This window comes from Pseudophryne corroboree, chromosome 11, assembly GCF_028390025.1.
Source record: "Pseudophryne corroboree isolate aPseCor3 chromosome 11, aPseCor3.hap2, whole genome shotgun sequence".
Lineage (NCBI taxonomy): Eukaryota > Metazoa > Chordata > Amphibia > Anura > Myobatrachidae > Pseudophryne > Pseudophryne corroboree.
In genome coordinates, this window is record NC_086454.1 from 247,657,398 (window position 1) to 247,669,266 (window position 11,869).

The window sequence follows — 11,869 nt, forward strand, 5'->3', positions numbered from 1 at the left end:
AACCTAGCAAAGAAAGACATTCCGCGACATTCAAAGGCAGCATCACATTGCATGGGTTCTTGCGTGACTGGGCAATTGGCAATAACATGACCTGGCATACCACACCTAAAACATTTAACCACACGATTATCAACCCATTTGGGCAGCATAGACCGTTCTAGCCCCATTGGCCTGTTTCCAGGGCCAGTGTTTACAGTCTCTCCAGCCTTGCGTTCTCTTAACCACCCAGCAACGTTTTCCCACGGAACAGTCTTACCAGTCTTTACTGAAGGGCGCTGTCGATGATCTATGGGTTGCTGGGTGGTCATCAGTAGTTCCTCTGCTGCCAAATACCTCTCTACCATGTCCACTAATTGGTCAGCAGTACCCGGGTTTCCATGGCTCACCCACTTGCGCAGGACCATGGGCAAAGATCTCAAGTAGCGGTCCATGACGACTCTTTCCACCATCTGGGGACCAGTTAATGTCTCTGGCTGTAGCCATTTTTTTGTTAGCTGAATAAGGTCGTGCATCTGGGAGCGCGGAGGCTTCTCCATGGCGTACAGCCAACGGTGCACCCGTTGTGCTCGTACTGACAGCGTGACTCCCAGGCAGGTCAGGATCTCAGTCTTTAGTTTATCATAGTCCCGAGCCTCAGCAGGGCTTAAATCAAAGTAAGCTTTTTGGGGCTCACCTGACAGGAAAGGTGCCAGCAGACTGGCCCACTGTGCTTTCGGCCAGTTCTCACGCTCGGCAGTCCTTTCAAACGTGGTCAGATAGGCCTCCACATCATCAGCCTCTGTCATTTTCTGCAGGAAGTGACTGGCCCGTATAGAACTAGAGCTGGTTGGAGCACTGACGGCCACATCGCCAACCCGAGCTGCAAGTCTCTGCACCACTTCTGCTAAGGCCTCTCTATCCTGACGCTGTTGCCTGTAAAGTTCATCAACAACTGCCTGCTGTTGTCTCTTATTTTCCTCCATTGCCACCTGCTGTTGTCTCCTATTTTCCTCCATTGCCACCTGCTGCTGTCGGTTGGCCTCCTGCTGAGCCGCTGTAGCTTGCAGCAAGGCTTTAAGCAGATCCTCCATGTCGACAGATTTTCCAGGCGGCTTTGTAGCTGCTTTCACCCAGGACATATATCAAACCTTCAGGGGTGAGTCTCAGTAACTTCACACTGGGCTGTATCTGCATAAACCACCGTTTTCTGCAGGCCTCACAAAGCTGCTGCTTTCACTTATGCGCAGAACGGTGTGCTCGCATTCTCCACCAAGTTGTAACACTGTAGGGGTGCAAGGCGCCTTTTCCTGGGGAATATGGCAGCATGCAGCAGCTGAGGAACAACACAAGTCCAGTTTCTGGTACAACTGACCCCGGCCAGTTTTATTGAAACAGAAAATAAAACAAACCCCAAAATAAAAATACCTTGCCTGTCCGGCACTAACTAAACATAAGATATTCCTAACTGTCACTAAACAAAACAGAGTTCTTCAGTACATACTGTATAGCTTACTTGCATCAGAAAGCATGTCTCTCACACACAGACCCTGCAGCCTTCCCAGGCAGTCTGCCCATACTAATCAGGTTAGAAGCACTATAACACTCTTACACAGCTGAAACCCTGATTAGCCCTCTGTGAGGCCAAAGACCCGAACTGGGCCCAATGTCTAGAACTCGCCTTATCTCTCTCTCAGAGCCTTTACCCAGCTTTTACAGCAAACTGAAAAGGTTCAGACAAAACAAAAAGCATTTTTCCTAGAAGTTAACATTTTCTAAAACATGTAAGACAAGAACCTGGGACAAATATACCTGCCCTCAAACACTATCCCAGTGTTCTTGTCACAATATATATACACACATATATATACCATAGTTCCCAATGCTTACCCTGAAAGGGTTTAGACAAAAGGAGACCAGCACACCACCATATGAAAAAATATGAAAAACATTTAATGAATCAGTAGCATTATCAGGCCTTTTGAAAAAAGTTTTTAGTACTCATCATGAGGCTTTCAGCAGTATTCAAGCAGAACAGCCATCCCAACGGCCCGTTTCGGTTGTCACACCTTCATCATGGGGTCAGCTACCCCATGAATACTGCTGAAAGCCTCATGATGAGTACTAAAAACTTTTTTCAAAAGGCCTGATAATGCTACTGATTCATTAAATGTTTTTCATATTTTTTCATATGGTGGTGTGCTGGTCTCCTTTTGTCTAAACCCTTTCAGGGTAAGCATTGGGAACTATGGTATCAATAACAATTGACACGGCACCCTTCTAACATCCTTTAAGTGTGTGCGCTTCACCTCTGGACTTCACACATATATATATATATATATACATATATATATATATATTATACATATTATAGGTGGGTGTGTAAAAAATGTCTGTATAGTGTAGTATAACTAACACACACATTGCATGCACATAGATACACACACACACTTATAAATTGCACACATACATAGAGTATACTGTATAATGTACCGCACACATACTTTACAAACATATGCTCACATGCCTGGGGCTGAGATGAGGAGACGGGCATCCATGGCACAGCAGAATGTGAAGATGTGGGAGCTGAGCATGTACAACAGCTCCTGTCCTATGCTCCTCAGTCCGGACATCCAGTGCAGAGAGCTCAGTGTCGGCCAGAGCTCCCTGCATCAGCGAACGCGATCACGGTAGCAGTTTTAATTGAGATGGAGACACAGCTGTCTCCATCTCTGAAGAAAAAAAAATATTTCAGACGATCCAGGGGGGGTTTCTTGGTACCAAGAAATCCCCCCCTGCGTGCGCTAATTGGGGAGGCAGAGACATGGAGAGTGTGGGCTCAGATGGAAATGACACGGCAGGAAAATCCTTTGGGCAGAGCATAACACTCCCCCTCAAGAGCACTCCGCATTCTACTACCTACCATAATGCCCCTGAAACTAGTTTTTCATCACTGATTATAACATTGAGGAAGACCAGTGTGTACAGGCCTAGCATCACCACAAGCATGTCTAAATAAAGGTTTGTTGGGGCCCAAGGGCAACCGACTTGTGAGGGCACCTACCAGTAATATTGTCATTATGATACACTGGTGATGTTATTAAATAGTATAATGTATAAATCCTCCCACACCATAAATACATGTTGTAATGCCCCAGTTCAAATTAGGGTCGGGATGTATTAAGATACATTGCCGCCCCTCGCCGCTTACCGCAGCGATGTTGATCGCATATGTACTAACATATGTGATCAATATCGCAATGCGGTGACGGAGGCCCCCCGCGATACCTGTGAGGTGGTCTGCGGGGGTCTCCGTCACATCCCTAGGATCTTCACACTGCCTAGATGCCGGGAAGCAGCAGCAGGCTGCACCCGGCGCCTCCTCCTCCCCCCTGCAGCCGGAAGGACCTCCGGCTGCGTTGCTAGGGGGAGGAGGAGATTACCTTCCGGGTCCAGGGCAGCCTCGAGGAAGGTATGCCGGGGGGGAGGAGAGGTGGTGTCTGCGGCGGGGGCAGTGGGTTGCGGCGATCGGCGATAAGAAGCCCATAGGCTTCTATAGGGTATCGCTACCCAAAGATGGCGATACCCTGGACGGCGAAAATGCGGAGGTAGGGTCTTACTCAATTTGAATACCCCGGTACAACAAGTGTGTAAACTATGTGAAACAGGTCAGGGATACCTTGATGGACTATTCCTCCTTCAGCAGCAGCTCTTCTCTATTCCTGGCAGAGAGGCAAGGTTTCCCCAGACACAAAGAAAGGCAGTCAGGGCTTTATATGAAAGAATAAATGGTTTACTACATAACTCAGAAAAGGAACTGATTACAGTAGGGAAGGGAAAGATTTGATTCAAGCAACTTAAATACAGACACCATATACACTTTAAGTCATTACACAAATGGCAATATAACTAAATCTGAGATTAATACTATGTTGCTTAGTAATAGAAATCAACCTATGCAGACAATATTTAAGTCCCAGATAACATTGGTGTCACTGCAGAGAGTCTCTATGTGCACGTTGGGGCCCGGTTATGTTGTTACATAGTGATATGCCGCTATGGTCTCCTTTAGCTGTGAACAAAATATTGTAGCTCTGTGTAGTAAAGATGATTGTTTAAAACAAACTGGAGCTGCTTCCCATGTAAATCGCTGCATAGGTATAGTAAATATAGGATAATGTCCTTTGCAGTGGAGTAGGTTTCAGTATACATATGGATTTATCTCACCCAGTCAATAGATGTTGCTGAGGCAGTTTCCCCTCAGATGTAGGCCAGTCAGCATTGGTATAAAGGCTTTATACTCTCCTGTCTCTGACACTTGCTGTGCACTCTCTTGGCTGAGAGTGTCATGGCGTTCTTACTTGTTAATTGCTGCACTTCCACTGCTGTATTTTGCACTTCTGTTTACTCTCTCATGCAATTTTCAGCTTACATGTCTCCCCTCTCTCAGCTGCTCATCTCTGCGTAATGGCGTCGCCAGCTCTTTCCTCCCCAAAGCTCCAACTGACTCTTCTCAAACTGCTGTTCAATTTTCTTTTTAAATAAACTTTATTTAAAATGGCACAGACAACTACAGTGTTGTTAAAAATGTACTTGTTGTTATGGGATATCACACGTAACCCCCCCAAAACATGCGTGTCCTCACGCATTTCGGTTTTATCCCTATATAAACTTCTCACTATATCCAGTCACATTCATTAGTGAACACAGTTTATGTCTGAAACATTAACATTTACCAACATTTTTAACATCAGTATCTGATCGGTATAATTCCTTTTGTGCTATAGTACATTAACATATGCTCCTGGAGCAATAGGTTGAAATCTGGACAGTATATGGTCTTGAAAAGTTTGTCTAGGAAACCTCAACCCTCCTGCCATGGATGAGTATTGAACTCTTTCTAAACTGTCTTTGGGACATGCTGTACAAAACTGCAGCTGACTATGGTGGTTTTCTGTTTTGCAAGCCCTAGTCTTCTTGCCTCCTTGTCGGTGACAAACCACCTTAGTCTGCTGTAAATACATTTTATGAGCCTCTTCCATTCCATCTTGGGATTCAGTCTCACAGCTAGTTTTGGACAATGGATTCTGGAGAGAAAGAGGCAGCAAGGTTCTTCTTACAGAACAGGTTGGACAGTTTCGGCACCATCTCTTGATGTCTTCCCTCATTTCAACCCAAAAGAACTTATTCCAGATGCTTGTTTCCATCCTTTTGCACCCAGGGTGACCTGACTTGTCATGATATTCTTCAAGCACATAACAAGCACTTTGTCTTGGAATTACAAGTTGGCTGATCCTATAATGAGTATTAGGATCCACACTACATCGAACCAACTGTCCTTTCTCTTCAAACAGCCTTTCTCGCTGTCTCAGCAACTTCAGGAGTTCTGGCGAGGATTCTTGCCTTTGTCGCTTGGTCAGGTATTTTCCAGTCTTCAGTAAGGCTTTGAGGTGTCTTATCATCTGACTTTTATCTTGCAGGTGGTCAAAACTGGTTCCTTGAATAGGTTGCTCACAGTTTCGAGAACCGGATGCTATATTATTCATGCCTAACATTGAAGTATTCTTTCGGATAATCTGGACACTGGAGATGGGCATTTCTGTGATTGTTTGGCTAGCCTTATTTTTTCCATGTTCCTCTCTTACAGCTAATTCTGTTATAATTCTTCCCTTTTGTATGGCTATCCCAGGTTGAAGGCTGTGTTTCTCCAGGAGCTTGTCAGTTTGAAACTCTCCTTGGAGTGCTGCTACGAGCTCCTCACAGCAGTTCCGCAACACATTCATGCCCACTATCACTGGAGGCAATCCATCATCTTGGACAGTGGTGATGATGAAGCCTTGCTGTGGTAGCACTGTTCGTCCAATTTGAATTTCAGCTTCCCAGTATCCTTTGCAAGGGATGCAGTGCCCATTGCTTGCAATCGGGTTTATCAATGTGGAAGCTGATGGAAACATCTGTTCCTCAGTCCAATGCTGCTCAAACTTTGTTGCTTGTATTGTGGTCACTTGTGATCCAGTGTCTAAGAGAGCGGGCATTGATACACCATTGATACAAACTTGAACCACCGGGCATTGGCTAACATAACGGGTTAACCACATGGATTTGGAGTTTAAACGATCTGGCTGCTCAAATTCTCTCTTAATTTGTCTGCTGCCTTCACAGCTTTGAAAAATGGGTCGCCTTTGGGAGGCAAAGTGGTTGGAAAAAAGTGTCTCCCTGTTTCTATATAGGTCCCATTGGGAACTGTTCAGTGGTCTCCTCTCTTTGCACCATTCCATTTCTTCCTGGAGCAGTGCTTGCTGTCTCTTCAGAATCTGCAGCTCTCTGCACATTTCTGTCACACCACGTGTCAGTTCAGCCAGCTGACCTCGTAACTCACTAGAAGAGTCAGATATGCATGTCTTTGAACATGGCACTGTCACTCCTTTTACTGCAGGTGGGTAAGTAGCTCCTTTAAAACTTGACTCCTGGGCATCAGAATTCTCTTGATACCTTGGTATATCTGGAATAGACTCTTGTGGAACAGCCCCTGAAGTAAGGCTGGAGCCTAGAACTTTAATCGCAGCCTCTTTAAAATCCAGGAATGTGCTTCCAGGCTTCTGCAATCTCAATAGTCGCAGCTGAGTTTTTACAAATTCGCCCCTTGCACCTTCAGTGAACTGGTCCAATAACATTTTCTCTTTGTCATGCACTTCCTCAGGGTCTGCTTGCTGAACATCTCTGAGTGCTTCCTGCAAGCTGAGGGCATAGCCCCGTAGTGACTCTCCTGGTTGTTGCTTTCGAGCAAAGAAGTGCATTTTAAGTTCTGACACTGTCCTTGTGTCAAATGTTGTAGCAAGCCTGTTGAGGATCTGGTCCACAGTCTTCTTCTCTTCAGTAGGCCAGGAAGTAACCTCTCTTAGTGCAAGCCCTTTCAACTGTCCTATCAAGATCTCCACCTTTTGCTGCTCCTTCAGCGGGTACAGACGAAACATAGACTGCATTTTCATCTTGAAATCTCCTAAGATACTGGTTTCAGGGCTGTGGGCAATACCTGTGTAGATTGGGAGCCAAGGGGCCCCAAAGTGGTATGGCATGGTGATTGGGGTAGCAGGAGTCATGACTGGAGCTGCTCTTACAGGATCTTCAACAATGGGTGCTGGTCCCTCTCCTGCAGGTTGCCTGTTTTGTGACATCTTCTCTGTGCTGGGGGTACGGCTTGCTTTGGACTCTGCAAATCCTGTTCGAGGACGCCAAATGTAATACCCCGGTACAACAAGTGTGTAAACTATGTGAAACAGGTCAGGGATACCTTGATGGACTATTCCTCCTTCAGCAGCAGCTCTTCTCTATTCCTGGCAGAGAGGCAAGGTTTCCCCAGACACAAAGAAAGGCAGTCAGGGCTTTATATGAAAGAATAAATGGTTTACTACATAACTCAGAAAAGGAACTGATTACAGTAGGGAAGGGAAAGATTTGATTCAAGCAACTTAAACACAGACACCATATACACTTTAAGTCATTACACAAATGGCAATATAACTAAATCTGAGATTAATACTATGTTGCTTAGTAATAGAAATCAACCTATGCAGACAATATTTAAGTCCCAGATAACATTGGTGTCACTGCAGAGAGTCTCTATGTGCACGTTGGGGCCCGGTTATGTTGTTACATAGTGATATGCCGCTATGGTCTCCTTTAGCTGTGAACAAAATATTGTAGCTCTGTGTAGTAAAGATGATTGTTTAAAACAAACTGGAGCTGCTTCCCATGTAAATCGCTGCATAGGTATAGTAAATATAGGATAATGTCCTTTGCAGTGGAGTAGGTTTCAGTATACATATGGATTTATCTCACCCAGTCAATAGATGTTGCTGAGGCAGTTTCCCCTCAGATGTAGGCCAGTCAGCATTGGTATAAAGGCTTTATACTCTCCTGTCTCTGACACTTGCTGTGCACTCTCTTGGCTGAGAGTGTCATGGCGTTCTTACTTGTTAATTGCTGCACTTCCACTGCTGTATTTTGCACTTCTGTTTACTCTCTCATGCAATTTTCAGCTTACATGTCTCCCCTCTCTCAGCTGCTCATCTCTGCGTAATGGCGTCGCCAGCTCTTTCCTCCCCAAAGCTCCAACTGACTCTTCTCAAACTGCTGTTCAATTTTCTTTTTAAATAAACTTTATTTAAAATGGCACAGACAACTACAGTGTTGTTAAAAATGTACTTGTTGTTATGGGATATCACACATAACACTCCCCCTCAAGAGCACTCCGCATTCTACTACCTACCATAATGCCCCTGAAACTAGTTTTTCATCACTGATTATAACATTGAGGAAGACCAGTGTGTACAGGCCTAGCATCACCACAAGCATGTCTAAATAAAGGTTTGTTGGGGCCCAAGGGCAACCGACTTGTGAGGGCACCTACCAGTAATATTGTCATTATGATACACTGGTGATGTTATTAAATAGTATAATGTATAAATCCTCCCACACCATAAATACATGTTGTAATGCCCCAGTTCAAATTAGGGTCGGGATGTATTAAGATACATTGCCGCCCCTCGCCGCTTACCGCAGCGATGTTGATCGCATATGTACTAACATATGTGATCAATATCGCAATGCGGTGACGGAGGCCCCCCGCGATACCTGTGAGGTGGTCTGCGGGGGTCTCCGTCACATCCCTAGGATCTTCACACTGCCTAGATGCCGGGAAGCAGCAGCAGGCTGCACCCGGCGCCTCCTCCTCCCCCCTGCAGCCGGAAGGACCTCCGGCTGCGTTGCTAGGGGGAGGAGGAGATTACCTTCCGGGTCCAGGGCAGCCTCGAGGAAGGTATGCCGGGGGGGAGGAGAGGTGGTGTCTGCGGCGGGGGCAGTGGGTTGCGGCGATCGGCGATAAGAAGCCCATAGGCTTCTATAGGGTATCGCTACCCAAAGATGGCGATACCCTGGACGGCGAAAATGCGGAGGTAGGGTCTTACTCAATTTGAAAATGCGGTAAAACCCCCGTTTTCGGGGGTTTTACCGCATTTTTCCTTCAGTACATCCCGCCCTACAGCACACCAAAATCTCACATGGGGAATGATTCAGATGTGGTTGTAAAGAGCATCGCTGCTGCTTACTACTGGTATAAGTAGATGTCTCCTGCATCCATGTGTGATCCTCCGTCCGAGGATGCAGCATTGGATCACCCGCAATGCCGCCGGCTGAGTAACCCTTATGTTACACAGACCAGCTTTCACAGCTCCCTCACCGAGGCGAGCAAATCTCTGTTGCAAGACAGATACCATGGGGTAAATTTATTAAGGTGGGAGATTTTTAGAACTGGTGATGTTGCCCATGGCAACCAATCAGATTCTACTTACCATTTATCTAGCTGCTTCTAGCAGATAATAGATATAATCTGATTGGTTGCTATGGGAAACATCACCAGTTCTAAAAATCTCCCACCATAGTAAATTTTGAATTTGTGTTCGTACCAATGTGTTAATGTAGCTGATATGTATGTGGAGAAATCCTGGAGGTCTGAGCAGGTATCATTACATTGGTAGTGTATTTGATTACACGATTATACAGTATATATATATATATATATATATATATATATATATATATATATAAAACAGCAGCAGTGCACCACTCAACCAGAACTAATACACCACACAAGCCCAAGCTTATTTGATAAGCTACAGTGTATATGCTTGTGTGGTGTAATATTTGTTCTTGAGTTCCGCACTGCTGCTATATTATTCCTTCCGGATTGTGCTTGCACCTGCTGAAGCTATTGCTGTTATTGGAGTGCCAGACCTCTCAATACACTTGGCTCGACGATATTCCAACTTTTTCAAGTCCTCCAAAAAATAGGATTTGTTGAACTCTGCAAATAGGCTTCAGTCACGGCGATGACCTCCTCGTTCGATGCGAATCTCTTTCCACCGAGCCATTTTTTCATGTTTGGAAACAGGAAGAAGTTGCAGGGGGCCAAATCTGAAGAATACGGTGGATGTGGCAGCAATTCGTAGCTCAATTCCACCAATTTCGCAGTGGCGACGTGGGACGAGTGTGCCGGCGCATTGTCGTGGTGGAACAGCACTTTTTTCTTTACCAAGTGGGGACATTTTCTCTTCAATGCGTCGTCGAAGCTGCCCAATAATTGAGCATAATACTGCATTGTGATCGTTCTTCCCTTTTCCAAATAGTCAATGAAAATGATGCCTTTCGAATCCCAGAAAACAGCGGCCATGACCTTTCCGGCCGATGGAACCGTCTTCGCCTTCTTTGGTGCATGTTCACTGGGTGAAGTCCACTGTTTTGACTGTTCCTTCATTTCTGGTGTGTAGTGATGGATCCATGTTTCATCTACAGTCACAAAATGGCACAGACACTCCTTTGGATTGCGCTTAAACAGGTCCAAACACTGCTTCGAAGTGGTCATTCGATTCCGCTTGTTGTCCACAGTGAGCAAACGCGGCACCCATGTTGCCGATAGCTTTGTCATGCCCAAATGTTCATGTAGGATATTCTGCACACATTCAAATGAGATGCCTATGATCTCAACAATCTCTGTGATCTTCACTCGCTGGTCTGCCAATACGATATCATGGATTTTTTTGACCACTTCATCAGTAGTCACCTCAATTGGGCGACCTGGACGGTCTTCATCGAGGATGAATGTACGACCACGCTTGAACCAATATCTGATGGTTGTCATCGAAGGTGAAAGGTCCCCATAAACGGCTTCCAACTTTTCTTTGATTTCCTCATACATCTTCCTTACATGTCAAAAACAAGAATCTAATCACCGATTGGTACTGCACTTTCTCCAAACTCAAACTTGCTCACTTCCAACAGCTACCAAAACAAAAGTACACAAGTAATTTATCTGATATTCTGATAGTCGTTGTTTGACAGATGACACTAAATGATGATATACAGGTTTGACGTCAGCGGCACCATCTCACCCCTCATGTGTGTGTGTATATATATATATATATATATATATATATGTACTGCTAAAAAAATAAAGGGAACACTTAAACAACACAGTGTAACTCCAAGTCAATCACACTTCTGTGAAATCAAACTGTCCACTTAGGAAACAACACTGATTGACAATCAATTTCACATGCTGTTGTGCAAATGGTGGAGTTGTTCTGCAGGTGGTGACCACAGACCACTTCTCAGCTCCTATGCTTTCTGGCTGATGTTTTGGTCACTTTTGAAAGCTGGCGGTGCTTTCACTCTAGTGGTAGCATGAGACGGAGTCTACAACCCACACAAGTGGCTCAGGTAGTGCAGCTCATCCAGGATGGCACATCAATGCGAGCTGTGGCAAAAAGGTTTGCTGTGTCTGTCAGCGTAGTGTCCAGAGCATGGAGGCGCTACCAGGAGACAGGCCAGTACATCAGGAGACGTGGAGGAAGCCGTAGGAGGGCAACAACCCAGCAGCAGGACCGCTACCTCCGCCTTTGTGCAAGGAGGAACAGAAGGAGCACTGCCAGAGCCCTGCAAAATGACCTCCAGCAAGCCACAAATGTGAATGTGTCTACTCAAACGATCAGAAACAGACTCCATGAGGGTGGTATGAGGGCCCGACGTCCACAGGTGGGGGTTGTGCTTACAGCCCAACACCTTGCAGGACGTTTGGCATTTGCCAGAGAACACCAAGATTGGCAAATTTGCCACTGGTGCCCTGTGCTCTTCACAGATGAAAGCAGGTTCTAACTGAGCACATGTGACAGACGTGACAGAGTCTGGAGACGCCAAGGAGAACGTTCTGCTGCCTACAACATCCTCCAGCATGACCGGTTTGGCAGTGGGTCAGTAATGGTGTGGGGTGGCCGCACAGCCCTCCATGTGCTCGCCAGAGGTAGCCTACTGCCATTAGGTACCGAGATGAGATCCTCAG

General features: G+C 45.7%; 1 protein-coding gene across 2 annotated transcripts; it reads right to left on the bottom strand.

The window, feature by feature from the left end:
- Window positions 1-3,615: 3,615 nt before the first annotated feature.
- On the bottom strand, window positions 3,616-8,196 carry LOC134969398 (uncharacterized). 2 transcript variants are annotated; one of them, XR_010189472.1, is made up of 2 exons: window positions 4,338-8,196; window positions 3,616-3,746 (listed from the first exon to the last, which is right to left on the bottom strand). XR_010189472.1 is itself a non-coding variant. In XM_063945327.1 (2 exons), the coding sequence occupies exon 2, from the start codon at window positions 7,149-7,151 to the stop codon at window positions 4,758-4,760; it is 2,394 nt and encodes a 797-aa protein (XP_063801397.1). In that variant the 5' UTR covers window positions 7,152-7,358; window positions 7,950-8,196; the 3' UTR covers window positions 3,748-4,757. The 2 variants fall into 2 exon arrangements, 1 of the variants encoding a protein (XP_063801397.1); XM_063945327.1 differs by lacking the exon at window positions 3,616-3,746 and having other exon boundaries at window positions 3,748-7,358; window positions 7,950-8,196.
- Between the last annotated feature and the right edge of the window lie 3,673 nt (window positions 8,197-11,869).

Bases quoted from the DNA above. Each gene is read 5' to 3' on its own strand.
- LOC134969398 (XM_063945327.1), bottom strand. From the start codon at position 7,151: ATGTCACAAAACAGGCAACCTGCAGGAGAGGGACCAGCACCCATTGTT.